At 35.7% G+C, this 14,880-nt stretch overlaps 1 protein-coding gene across 7 annotated transcripts in view; it reads left to right on the forward strand.

Moving 5' to 3' along the window:
- Window positions 1-9,725, forward strand: part of ATOSA (atos homolog A) — an 88,834-nt gene extending 79,109 nt beyond the window's left edge. For 6 of the 7 annotated variants that reach the window (XM_033107331.1, XM_033107326.1, XM_033107332.1 and 3 more), the window contains 3 exons: window positions 3,603-3,671; window positions 5,930-6,129; window positions 8,723-9,297. In XM_033107331.1, coding sequence (XP_032963222.1) covers window positions 3,603-3,671; window positions 5,930-6,129; window positions 8,723-8,876 — 423 coding nt within the window. In that variant the 3' untranslated portion in view covers window positions 8,877-9,297. Of the gene's footprint in view, window positions 1-3,602; window positions 3,672-5,929; window positions 6,130-8,722 lie in introns of all 7 variants that reach the window. The other variant, XM_033107327.1, reaches the window with a different exon arrangement.
- Window positions 9,726-14,880: the final 5,155 nt, after the last annotated feature.

A 14,880-nucleotide genomic window follows, 5' to 3' on the forward strand; every position in this document is an offset into this window, starting at 1 on the left:
TTGCTCAAGGAAGCCTTATTCCATTCTAAGGGTGAAAATTTTAGTCAAGAGCATGATCAGTGTTTCATACTTTGATAGAAAAAGCATACTGGTGTCTGCTCATTTACTCAAAGTTTTCTTTTTCCAATACTGTTTACACTTGTGGATCATAATCATACAGATGCACAACATTGGTTATTATAAAAAACAGAGGCCTACTCCTTCATAAACCTGCCCAGTTATCACATAAGCCACCTGTTCTTCATTTGCCATAGAAGGATGGATCCACTTATCCAGTAAAATTTTGAAAAAGTAACCGCTGATTTTTGATAATTAATAAAATGGAAAGCACCATTGGTATAAATTCAGTGTCAGAATAGAAATGTATCATGTTGGAATGCTGACAATATTAGGATATAACTGTAAAGATGCCCATTTTGCTTTACCAGGATGTCAAGAAGTCTCATCAGGTTCACATATTCTACTGGCACATAGTGATAGAGAATTGAAAAATAAGATCTAAAATACTGCAATCTGTCATTAGTGAACAGAGTTCTGTTCTGATGACCATTAGGATGGCTTAGAAACAAGGTGAAAGAGTGAATTCGCTGAAATTCAGCTCAAATAAATATCTTTGTGAGAAATTCATGAGCAAGAGGTCATTTGAACTATGCTTTAAAAAAGCAAAACAGTGTTAATCCTTGACCTTGGTTGACATGTGAAAAACAAAGAATTAAGAGATAAAGGATTTTGTCACTCTGTCTCCATAAGGTACACACAAATGATTACAGATTTTGAATAGATACTGGAAAGAATTTAAATCAGGTTATTGAGTTGAGTTAGTCTGTACCTTAAGTAAGAATCCTGATTTACTTTTCTCTGATAATATTTTTGAATAAATTTTCCATCGTGTAATTTTTTTCCTAAGTCAGTTTTACTCAGGAATGGGTACCCTTTGCAAATGACTCTGTCCAAATCTTAGACCACAGATCTTTCGTACTGTAAATTAATAAAATTAACGTTCTTTCAGGGAATCTTATTTATATATTGGTAGTTTAGTCTGTTTTCAAAGGACTGATCACGATTTGATATGATAATACATATTACAGACCAGCAGAGCTGAGACACCAAACTCCTGTTACTCTAACAATAACTTTGGGACCTCTCATCACAACTTATACAAATAACTTACCAAAGTAAAATTTTAGCACAGAAAATTCTGTCTTAATGATGTAGAAGTGGGCAAGGACTTCTCATTAAAGAATTCCTTGAAGATTAACTCGAAGCTACATAATATCTGTCTCCAATTGGCTGTCAGTGGTAAAAATGTTCTCCAAGTGTTATATGATAACATTTCACGGTTTATAAACTAGAACATGGTGGAACCAGGCAGAAAGGTCTAAAGCAAGTATACCAGCAGCAAATTCATGGAATGACTTGCATTAACATCATATTATCAGGGCTATATATTATTTTCTTCTATTTGTAATTAACCAAATTAAGATAAACTTCTTTCAGTTTTACTTAGCTTTGTATTTTCTCTATTCCATAATAATTTGAGGATGAGCTTTTGTATATGATTTAACCCAGTTTAGTTTCTTAACCTTTCTATTCCATCCTAAACGGCCAGAAGAAAGTGTATTTTTCTTATTTATGTTCAATACAGTAACTTTTTCTAGGTAGAAATATTAATACGCTGACCTATTAAAATAATAAATAACGAAGTTAATAATATTAATAAAATTCCAAATAATTTCTCAGTTCCTTTCTAAAATTCCTAATTTGCCAATGCCATTACTTACCTTACATTGCTTAGTAATTGTTGTAAAGTGTTGCCTTAATCTTTAAGGTTTAAAAAAAATCTGTATTATTAGGTTAATGCAAAAAGTAATTGAGGTTTTTGCAATTATTTTTAACCTTTTAAACCACAGTTACTTTTGCACCAACCTGCTATTTCTTCATAAATTGATTTAGTTACTATTATCATGTTCTAAAAACTATTAGGATTGTATGTATTAAAGGAAGTAAGTATCGAATTGATAGTAGTTTTTGCCTCCCCAGTTTTTCTTTATTTATTTAGGGGGTGGCAAGGAAGAACAGTAATATACTGCCTGTAGCAATGTGATTATAAAGGTAGCTACTATTTAGATATATTTTACTTTTGCTTTCTGGAACTAGGAAGAAGAGGGGCATTACATACCATAGCATTTTTAATTTAGAGCAAATTGTAAGAGAGAAATTGTTTAAAATTTCATTGCTGTTTTTGTTAGGGGTACAATTTGTTGATATGCTATTTTCATATTCTCAATGACCATGTGATAAATCAGATTTGTTAAGAGCCACGAACGTCTTCCCATTGCCCATTTCTCTGAACATTTCCCAACAGTAACATGGTAATTTAATAATCTGATTTTGTGCTGTTCACTTGGAGTTGAGGCATTCGCATATTGGAGTCTGGTCTTCCGTTTTACCTTTGTCCATTCCTTTTTACCCCCACAAACCTGGCCTGTCTCTCAAACCCAACAGCGGTGTTGCCTGATGGAACAGTCCTGTTTTATATTTTCTTTTACATAAGGTTGACATGTTTTGGTACGTACAATATAAAATGATGGGATATGAAATGTAGAGCATGCAAGTATTCTGCTTAATAACTGCATTAACTATTTAAAAGAAAACCGTTAGTCCAGTTAAAACAAATGAATCAGCAGTTATTTCTTAAAGCTATCTATGAATTAAGTATCACGTTCATTGCCTTTAGTCCTTTTGTCGTCCTGGTTATCTAAAGATTTTCACGCATTCAATCTCAGGTTCCCTTGTTTTAATATATACTCATTTCCCATTGTTTTGGCTCCTGAAGTGATTAGAACGTCCTCCTCAGAAAACTACTGTACAGCAGTGCTTCTCAAACTTTAATGTATGTATGATATCATATGGGGAATCTTTGTTAAAATGCAGATTTTATTTGGTAGGTCTGGGGAGAAGCCAGAAGTTCTGCATTTCTAACAAGTTCGCAGATGATACTGATAATGCTAGTCCGTCTCTACTCAAAAATCCATATATATGACCAAATTCATATATATGAATATATATATTCATATATATATGACTGACTGGAGAATTGACTTCATTTTTGGCCAAGACTTAGACCCTTCCACATTCCTGATTTTTTTATATGTCCAAAGATCAATAAATTGTTTTGCTTGTTAATTTCCCTCTTCCCACATAACACAAGGGTATACCCTGTCATCTCCCTTTATCCTTTTTAGTTAAGGAAGTCCTTACTTCTATATCTTATATCTTAATAGAAATTTCAAGCAATATGGTGTTATATGTTTGTCATGTATTTGATATATTTGTTATTTATTATATAGTTGATGTTATATATTACTTAGTTATATATTATTTATTGCAACATCTCCAGGAAAAACAGTAAATTAATTGTTTCCATACCAGTGGGACCCTCACTGTTTCACACTCATAGAATGTATCTCTATTCATTCGATGTGAATGGTTTTCCATACAAATAGATGCTGAAATTTTAGTAATTACATGATTAATATTATTTAAGTCTTGTATATACCTATGCATCAGTTTGTAATCAATTTGTCTTCTTTCATTTCAAGGGTGTGATTACTTTAGAGTCCCTTGGTAAAAGGGGTTATCGAGTACCTCCTTCAGGAACAATACAAGTGGTATGTGTTTTATAGCCTACAATTGCAATAATCATTCTCTCACATACATATAGAACTTAGCCCTTTCTCCTGCTACTGCTGCTGCAACAACTTTGGTAAGTAACAGTGGGGCTGCAGCTTTCTTTGGAGTTTCCCTGCTCTGCCCCAGGAATGACCATTTGGGGACTCCATAAAAGGAAGCATTAATAAGCTAATCAAGGTGAATGCTTTAGAAAAATAGTATATGACAGTTTACATGACTTAAATAGAGCAATTTTCAATATAATTAGAACGTAGCATAACCAGTGCCTTCTATTGCCAGATTGAGATTGACCTATTTAAAAGGAGACCCTAAATATTAGTATTGCTTTAGCAGGAAAACTTGGGAAACAAAATTACATTATCCCTAGTGTAATAATTTCTAAATTGATCTAATGAAATAGTTACACAAAGCAGAAATGTAGTCTGACAGATGGCAGGGCAGAGAAACCATCTTTCCTTTTGTGTCGATCTAGCTTGGGTTCAGGAGAACTCTTCTAGCCCAGAGCAATCCTTCATCATCCTTGGTCTAGGGTTCTCAGAAGAGTAATTTGATATCAAGGCCCCTTTACCACTGAGTTCTTCTCCAAGTCAGATCCAGGATAATATTGAAAGCCCAGAAATCTATTACAGAGTTGGCTCTTGCAGACTGAAAATTGTCTAGCTCAATTACACCTCAGTAAAGCTGAAATTAAAAGAGGGGGAGAAAAAAAGTCGAACAGAGTTCCTCATACTCAGGATCTGGTATAATTCAACAAGACTTCGTATGACCTTTGGCCTCAGTGCTATCAGTACTTCCTTCACCAGACCACTTTTACTCATCACCTTTGTTCCAGTACAGCAAAGGAGCCTATACATTTGCTTATATTATATCACACAGGAATGAAACACAGCACTATGTGTTTGTGTGTTGCAATATATACATATATACATTTTACTGAAGAAGCAGCACTGCATATTAAAGTAAGATTTTTATGTTGAGTGGACCTCTTGCTCTAAAACAGTGATCTGTTCTCTTGCCTCTGGCTATGTAGCTCAGGTGAAAGTTTGAGTTGCTGGAAGGCTAGTTATCAGTTGTCATGATAATGAGGCATAAACACAAAGGCAGCAGGTCATCTGTTTGAGGACTGCCAGCTTTAATGGTTAATTTTAAATCTGAAATTTAGGTATTTTGTTCCTTATATAGTTTAATTATGTATAAACATGGTTTGAACTCCTGGCTTGCTAGTTGTGTGGTTGTTGAATGTATTAGCCTTAATCTTAAGACTCACTAGATTTTAAAAAAATTGGATCATAATATTGATATATTTCTCATTTTGATTCAGTGAGTGATGTCCAGTGCCACGGATGAGCTTCTGAAAGCATGGGCACCAAGTTACCTATTGATGTGTTGGTAATTTGGTTAAAGTCAGATCAGCAGCTTGGGATTTTGTTTATAAACCAGTATTTTTAAAAGTATATGTGTTTGATTATTAATAACCAAGTATCAATTAAATTTAATTCAGTCTTCACTGAGGATACGTATTTTGGTATATTATGATATTGATGATTAAAAAAAAAGTGTTGCTGCAGTGTTTGAAATCAATCCAACTGTGAGAACATGAAGTATTATTTAGCCTACTTTGTAACTAATAATAATGTTTATTTTTTAAACTTAGATACATTTCCAAGTAGGAAAATAATCTCCCTTTTGAGAATATATTTTTATATTTTAAGTTTTGTAATAACCATATCAACCTAGCACACCAAAAAGTGTTTTACCATGAATTTGTTTTTTGAAAATTCTATTTACTTACTATTAAAATGTGAGGAAAATTAAAATTCTGTTTTGAGAAATTTGCAGTTGGTACACATTAATGAAGCTAATGTTTGAAATAAATGAACTGGAATGTTTTAATCCAGAGGGTATATTTTGCTTAATCTAGTGGAGCCATTTCTTGAAATCTGAACAAGGAGCAAAAGTTATGTATTGTCTATTAATATGAAATTTGTGACTAAAAGTTTTGATTTGTTACAGGATTTTACATTATCGTGAAATAAAAATAAATTGAACCATTTTTTAAAAGTACTGAATATTATCTCATAAACTTCTGAAATTTCATTAACTTTAGTCTTCAAAACTGAATTATATATACTAGGATTAATTTATTATTTTAAAAATCTATTATTGGCATAATCATTTTGAATCAAATCAACAGATCACCACTTTTAAAGAATAATTTCTATATTGTTTTCTATAGACCTTATTTAATCCTAATAAGACGGTGGTGAAGATGTTTGTTGTGATATATGACTTACGAGATATGCCAGCCAATCATCAGACATTCCTACGACAACGAACTTTTTCTGTGCCGGTTAAACAAGAAATGAAGAGAAGTGTTCATAAAGAGAACATCCGACATACAGAAGAACGGTTATTACGCTACCTCATACATCTGAGGTAATATTTCAAGTATATATGAAAATATGTTACTTTAGAAGAACAACTCTAAATTAATTTTCAGTTTATTTTAAAAACTCGCTTTAACTAGACCACTGCCCCTTGGAATTTGCTTAACTTGGAAACTCCTGATGATATGCCAAGATGCAGCAAACACAGGGAATATCTTCCTGCAGTCATTATTACTTGTTCATTAGGGGACTTTTCATTTATAGCTGTGTAATATAAAGCATTTTATATAAAAAGAAATGCTGATAAATCTGGGGCCCTAAAACACATTTTCTAAACCACTGCTGTCCAATAGAACTATAATGTGATATATGTTATATATGTAGTTCTGTTTTTTTCTAGCAGCCACATTAAAAAAGTCATAGCAAACAGGAAAGATTAATATATTTTATTTAACCCAATATATCCAAATGTTATAATTTGAATATATAATCAACATAAAAATTATGAATGGCATTTTACATTCTTTTGTTATACTAAATACTTAAAATCAAGTATGTATTTTATATTAACAGCACAACTCAACTTGAACTAGCCACATTTCAAGTGCTCAATGGCCACGGTGGTTAGTGGCTCCTGTATGAGACAGGGAAGTTCTTAAACTTCATTCCTTCATTCCACAAATAATGTGTAGGCATCCTTCTAAGCACTGTGAAACAGCTGTGACAAAAATCTCTGTTCTCACAGAGCTTATATTCTAGTGATTCCATTAGCAATATCTTTTCTTAGTCAGGATGGTCAAGCAGTCTAAGGCACTGTGTTCAGAAATATTTTTTCCTCTAACTTTTACTACCCACGTCACACAGCTCTATGTTGTGAGAAACCATTTGTATGCCCTTGAGGTTCAAGTTGCCAGCATCCCTAAGGTAAGGTTTTCCAACCTGAAATCCGAGTATAGCGCTCATGATCAATGAGCAAGTCTGTTGGATAAGAAGATAGAGCTCGATAGCCTTTTGCCTGTAACTCTGTTCCTAATAATTTTGTGATGCCGTTCATTGTAAGCCATCCATCATGTCAGTGAGAGTAATTTGTCTTATCCTAACTCCTTACTGCGAGGAGCCCTATTCCTCTGGAGAAGGCACCTTCTATTCAGGGCCCAGGCAGAGGACCTCTTTAATCTGTTCCTGAGGGTGACCCCCAGCTATCTTTCAATAGATATGCCTTGTGGTGACGTGGAGTGAAGAAGGAGTGAGCTGTACACTGAAGTCCCACACTTGAAAAAGTCTGTTAAGTTCATTGGTTCCCCCCATTGTACTCTTACCTTGAGGTCTCTGCCTGGTGCTCTGCACCTAAGGACATGTTGAACCAGCACCGTGTGTTTAAACCCAGTTTTATGACACCGGACATGAGCCTCATGGGAAATGTTACACAGATTGCGGGAATGAAAAAACAATCTACCAAAACAGACTAGGAAGACTTTTTAAAAGAGAAATGGTAGAAAATAGCAGGCTGAAAAAATAACTCCCAGCCTAATCCAGGAAAAGATTCAACTCTCTAAACTTCCATTTGATATCATTCCTCTCTCTTCAAGTCGAACAACCTTAACCATATGGAACCAAGATTTACCAAAGTAAAAATCAACTACCCCAGCTTTTTTAATCCCCACCTAATGATTAGATACTTTAAATGCGCTAAAGAAACGTCTTTGCCAAGTATGGCATAATTCCCAAAGCTCACCATATTCTCCTTCAGACTGAGACGGTGAAAAATTTCAGAAAGAAGAAAAGGGTGAGACAGAGAGGTCTGCTTTAATATACACAACTGACAGCCAAAATTTCCAGCCAATATAGGAATAAAATCCACAAACCCAGAGAGTACTTCTGTTATGCAAAGGGAAAACTAGAGAAATTAGCACTAAATGGTATGTTGGACTATCTGCCAGAAAAGTTTATCTGATGCAGGATTCCAGCCCCCTCTATTACGCTATAGATATTAGCAGGGCATAGAAGCTGTTCCATGTACAGTTTTGGTAACCATTTTATTTTATTACTAACTTTTTTCATTTTTAATGATGATTAGGCTTTATTTAGCTAGCCACTGCTGTTGGTAGCAGTCCTTTCTCTTTCTGTGATTGTCCTCAAAACTTGATTATTTTCTGTGGTGACTTTTCAAGTGTGGAATCTATTTTAATGTACTCCAATTGTCGGAGGGTGAGTTGTGTGAAAAGGATCAATCTGCGTGGCTAGAAGATGCTAGGCTTGCAAAGTCCAAATGTAGTATAATTGGCTCATGTGAACTGAAACTTGACACTGTAGATGAGGAAAGGTGTATGTGCTGTGGTGTCAGGGATGAAAAGTAGAATTGTATGTGAAACCCAGATTTACAGAAGGAAGCATGTCTGGCATTGTGAGAGGGAAAAGAAGTATGAAGTGTTTAGGGAACAGCAAGGGAGAGACACTTAAATAGCTGCATGTGCTTTGGCAATATAAGGCTTCAAATATCTTGTTAAAAAGTTACTATTAACATTGTGGCAAGACTAATTCTTCCTTCCTTTAAATTTTAATTATTCATGGGGTGTTTTTGTTGTTGTTTTAAAGACTCATTCCCTGAAATGATGCATCTTTTTGTTTGTTTGTTTGTTTAGGTTCCAGAGTTCTAAATCTGGAAAGATCTACCTCCATAGAGATGTACGACTCCTGTTCTCTAGAAAGTCAATGGAAGTTGATAGCGGTGCTGCATACGAACTCAAATCTTACACTGAATCGCCAACAAACCCTCAATATTCACCAAGATGTTGATAAGGAGTGACATTTTAAAGTATTTGCTCAGTACCCAAGTTTGAAAGTAAAAATTAGTGTAGAACAGAGTGTACCAAATTAACAACCAGGAGAGTGGATCCTCTCCTGTTATCCTGGACCAGTCTTCATTAAAGGATTCCTGGAATGAGATCCACATATTCCAAGTAGACTGGAAACACTCATGTCCTAAGCCTTTTTGTACTGTTGAAACCACTTCATTGGACATGTTGCAATAGCAAAACCCCCGGTTAGATTAGTGTTTACACATTTTATTTCTCAGTTATTTAATATTTAATGTTTTCCTTAATACTCAAGTAATGTTTGTCTCTAGTGTTCTAATGTAGCACAAATCCTATGTAAAATCATACTATGTATTTTTGACATTAATGTTGAAATCTGAAATATATGCACAAGTCTTTAATTTTGTGTGATGTGTTTTAAGTACTATACATTTTAAGTTATTGAAAATGAGAATGAAATGTTGAGCTTCTTTAAGATTAACGCACTATGCAAGCATGTGTACTTTTTATATCTCTCAAGTTTAATTTTTACAACACCCCTTCCAGATTGCTGGCTCACACAGTAGTTCTTGAACATTCTGTATTAGCGGTGCAATGCGGGCTCAGCTGCTTCCCGTTCCCTTTGCAAGTTCAGATCATCATGCCCATTCGTATTCCTCCTAGAATCCCTTATGCCCCAAACAGTTCTATTTTTCCTTAATCACTACTACAGAAGCTTTACATTAAATTGCTGTCTCATGCTAGATAACTTTTGCAAATTGTTAAAAGAATATGTACTTTGAAAACAAATTAGTATTTATATTGTAAATATATGCAAAAAACAAAGAAACGTGTATTTGGCTTTTATTTTCAAATGAGACATTTATGTGATTGAGTAGATTTCTGGTAGCCATCAGACTGTTTCCACTCTAGCTTTACCACTGAATGGAGGAGTGGGGGAGATGTCTTGAGCCTTGTCCCAATTTACTTTCTTATTCTGGGTCACAATGGAAGGCACTCGGCCCCTGAGAAAACCACTGAGCAAGGGAACTTGACTGAATGCATCGAAAGCCTTCCCTCCATCCCCCTTAGAAAGAAGAGTGGTGTTAGATGTTTGTGCAGGGACAGTGGGCAACAGCAGATCAGGTAACAAGGCACAGAGACTGGGAACAATGGGACAAAGCTGCAAGTGCGGGTTAGAAAACATGTACCACTCAGGTAGGCCAGACCCGGGAGACCTGGGAGCTAGAACCAGATGAGCAATGTGGAATTTGGGAGACGGGAAGGTCTTTATTTGGGGGCCTGGCTAATGAGTAGACTATTCAAAAGAATCTGGACAGGTGATGAGTGTGGGACTGTAGGCTGTGGGATGGTCAGCAAGAAGTCTCTTACAAATTTATTTTAAAATACCAGCTAAAAGAGAAAAGGCTATTTATATTTTATAAAACTGAAAAAGAAAAGTTTTGATTGGCACAAATTTATGAAGATTGTTCTCAATCTTCAGGCTGTGTGAAAACAACATGGGATTGGGCCCCAAAAGCTTTGGATTGTAGTCCTAGCTCTAATGGTATCTGATGGGACTGACTCCAAGAATCCGCTGACCTTTCTAGGTCTGTGTGATTAAGGAAATGGGGTGAGAGTATCATTAATGGGCCTTTTCTTCCTAAATTCTGTCATCTAATTCTTGGGATAAGGATTTCAATACACGTATCTAGACTTACATATTTGAGCAAAGTCAATATGGGTAATTTTATATAAAACTTGAAAACCACCAAGTAGTTAAAACACTTGTGCTTTTCAAATTTTTTTAAAGTTATTGCTTCTTTGACCTCTCCAGTAATCCAAAAATTAGTAATGTATATTGTATGTAGGTGTCTTTTTACATGGCTACCACATTGTAATCTTTCCAGAATTCTTTCTAGCACATGGTTTTCCACTTTACTGGGCATTTTTTTAAGAAAATGTCAAGATGATTGAAGCATCTGGGTGCATCTTGTGCTCTTCCTGGCAAGTTTGTGCAAGAGAAACATTTTGTCCCTCTACCTCTTAGAAACTTTTTTACCCATGTTGTTTTTCCCAGTGAGATAGCGTCACCCAGGACCTGTCTGCTGTCGCTTGCCTTGTACTCTATCATAATGATTCTTTTTTCACCCTTTTTTTTCATAGGCTAAAACTTTACCACACCTCCTACGTGGCTCCTCTTTGTAGTCACAAATTGTGTCACTAGATTGAGTGTTGGCATGCAGGTAAACATACCAGCAGACAATCAACAGTGATACTACCTATGGTAGATAATAGAGATTTCCACACTTGCTGCAGGTTCACTTGGCAGTTTTACAGACTAACAAAATGAGTCATAGCTGATAACTACCTTTAAAATGGAACTCTAGGTCACAAATAACATGCAGAAAGTCTTTGAAAATTTTCTTATCAGATGAGAAGGAAAAATATCTTTGGAAGTTTTCTTATCAGATGAGAAGGAAAAATATTAATAAGTTATAAAATGGCGGTTGGCTGGAAGGCACCCAACAGAAGGTTCTCTCTTGTCATTTTCCCCACTAGGTACAGTATCTGTCATTCCCAGAGGGTTAAAGAAAGGAAAAAATTTCTCCTTCAAAAACTTGATCCTTGGGATCCCCACTCTTCCCTAATTTGTTTTGTGAGTGAAGCAGTGATTCTTTTTAATTTTTAAAATTTATGCAATGTTTATTATAAAAATTTTTTTTCATACTACATAATTATATAAACTAAAAGTGAAAATCCCTCTGTCTGCCCTGCTGGCTACCACTTTACAGAGATGGTCACTGTTAAAATTTTGGTATATGTCACTTGTATGGTCTACTAGACTTAGGAACACAGTATTGGTCTAGAGAGGAAGTGGTCTTTTCATCATAGTAGGAATTCACTCAATCCCTATTAGCATCAGCCCATTCTACTCCATCATGGATTATCTGTGAGAGATACGTGTATTAAACTTGGACACTGTGGGAGGAGGAAAATAATATGAATGCCTACTATGTGCCAGGCGCTGTAAGCAATTTATGTAACACTTAAAGCCATACTTCAGAGACAGTATGAATATATTTTACAGTGAAAGAAAGGGAGGCTTGAAGAGCTTGCCCAAGGTCACACAGTAAGTAGAAGAGCCAGGATTCAAATCTAAGTTAAAGCTTACGATTTTTCCATTCTACTACACTGGAATTTTGCCTCTTTTTTCTTTTTCCTTTTTTTCCACTAGTAATTATGGCCTAGCACTAAAATATACTTTTCGTCAATATTCTTGGCAACCAAGTTTATAATTTGCTGTGTGATATAATAAGGCAATGCTTGTTAATCATTAGGGGCAAAAAAACAAAAGACTGATTAAAACAATAGACTTTAGAAAGGAATATCCTAAAACAATTCAGGGGCCATTCAACTTCTTATAATGTCAGGAGACATGGAAATACAGTTGAGGGAAGTTTTAGAAACACACTGTGGCAAATATTTTACGAGATTTTAAAGGTTTAAAGTTTTTAAAGTCTTCCAAACCCCACTGTTCATCGTTCTTTTTAATTCGTTCAACACTTTTATGTTTCAACCTTCCCAGTTTATATAAAGTCTCCCATCTCACTAAATTCCTAAAGAAGTGGTATCCTCCACTTTCTAGGTTCTACTTCCAACACTCAAGTTGCGGAAACTGCTCTCTTTATAGTTATCTGGACTGCTTATTTGGTAAGTTTCCCTAGGCTTTGCTCACAGAAGTCACCATTTATCCTCAGGGTTTTTGGCACTCCGTGTCTCACTCGGTTTCCCTTAGTTGATCTCCCAGTCTCTTCCTGTCTCTTACTTTTATTAAAAATGGCTTCTGTTCTCGGTGTTTGCTACAATATTAGCAATGATGTAAGTGGACTTCCTTTCTCAGATGTTTGCGGAATGGATGTGGTGGGACATTATCTCATCTACTCACTCCTACAAACTCTTGAGCTAAGGGCACCTAAACTTCAAAAAGACCTCTGATCTTTTTAAAAGATTTTACAACACCTACCAAGTTCTAAGCCCCAAAATTCTTTGATGCACTGTGCATCAGAATCACCAGGGGGAGCTTTAGTTAAACATCAGTGTTTGCACCTTGCTTCAGACCTAATGAGAATCTCAATAGGTTTTCTCTGATTCTAATCCCTGTGGCTAATTTAGTTAATTAAATTTAAATAACATTTAAGATTCAGTTCCTCACTTACATTTAAACTGCTCAATAGTACTATATGGCTGTGACTACTATATTAGACAGCACAGACAGAATATTTCCATCATCACAGAAAGTTCTATTGGACAGTACTGGTCTAGAATACATAGATGGCAGTTAAACCTGTGAGGGTGGAAATGATCTTTTGGAGAGGGTAGAACTAGAAGAGAAGGGGAGCCAAGGACAGAATTGTTACAATTCTCCTATTAGGAGGTAGATAAAGACTCAACAAAGGAGATTAAGAAGGACTGGCCAGAGAAATAGGAGAGAATAAGACATTGGTATCCTAGTGACCAAGAGAAGTTTTAAGAAACAGGATGTTGGTGATCAGTGTGCAATTTTAAACATTAAGGTTCATGGTTGATGATGCAGAAGGGTGTTAATTAGGGAAGGATGGCTTCCCACTCAGGTCCCCACATTGGGGGCCCTTGTGAATTCTCCATTGACCAAAGTCAGCCTCCCAGAAATTTAACCTTACCCTCATGCAAGTGTCATTATCTTTCAGGAACATAGTCTCTTTATACAAAGCCACGTATAATGATTTTTTTTAAATGTGTATGTGACTATCAGATTTTAACCCAAGCTAATAAATACATTAATATGGGATATAAAGAGGGTGCCAAAAAAAAGTGTACACATTTTAAGAAAGGAAAACTATTAAAATTGTAATACTCAGTATATACTGATAACAAAAGATGAATACAAGTCACGTTTGACTTCTGCGATTACAAGAGGTGCTCAAAGTGGTTACCATCAGCATCCAGACACTTCTGATTATGGCGAACTACTGCTTGAGCAACGTTGACCAAAGTGTCCCCTTGTATACATTTTTTTGACACCCCCGCCCCCGTATTCCAGAATGCTAGTGTATTAATAAAAACACAACTGTTAGATGCTCCAGTTAGCCTAACTAGTGCATTCTCCTTTCTGAGAACAAATGTAGTTGAGCTTACAAAGTTTCTTAACTGACCCAGCTCAAGCGATATCCTCGTCAAAGAGTTGGCCTCTTGAACCCTTGTATTTTAAATACTTTATCGCCAGACAAATCCCTTCCTTTCTCCTAAAGGAGTGTAGTATAACTCTCGTTTTTTAAATTGCAATCCTAATACAAGTCTTCTTGTCTGAGATTCTATTAGGACACCCTGATTGTTTTGATGGTTTCCAAATTTCCACAGAACTGCTTTCATTATCTGTTTCTTTTCACTAGTTCAACTCTTAGAGGGCAATCTTATTTGCTGGTTTCTGAGAGCACTTCATTGGAGCAGCCAAGTATTGCCAGTAGCTACGTATTCAGATGGCAAGTAGATTGAGGATTAAATGTAAAGCCAACAATTCAGCAATTAAGAAAGTCATTGGAGGAGTATGGCACTAGCAGTTTCAGTGAAGTTGTGCTACTAGATCCCCAGGAGTAGACAAATGAACGGACCTTCGTCAGATTTATTCCCAGAATATTTATTTCCCAGATATTCCCAGAATATCTAGGAAATGCTGGGTTCTGGGAGTGAAATATAACCCAATCTGAGTGAGGTCCCTGCCCTGATGTAGCTTATCTGAGCAGGAAAGGGGACATTAATAAAGTAATCACAACAATTACTGTCTAATGATACAGTGTGTGTTGTTGAGGAAGAATACAGAGATCTGATAGCATTTAAGAGGTGGATTTGACCTAGTGTATGGGGCTCAGGACGAGCTTGAAAGATGAACAGGGTTAAGGAGGTGAAGCTGAGGAGGAAAGACCAGTGGAGGGAAGGAGTACAGAACTTTGGAGCGCCCAGAAGAA

The sequence above is a fragment of the Rhinolophus ferrumequinum genome, chromosome 6, assembly GCF_004115265.2.
Source record: "Rhinolophus ferrumequinum isolate MPI-CBG mRhiFer1 chromosome 6, mRhiFer1_v1.p, whole genome shotgun sequence".
Taxonomy (NCBI): Eukaryota; Metazoa; Chordata; class Mammalia; order Chiroptera; family Rhinolophidae; genus Rhinolophus; species Rhinolophus ferrumequinum.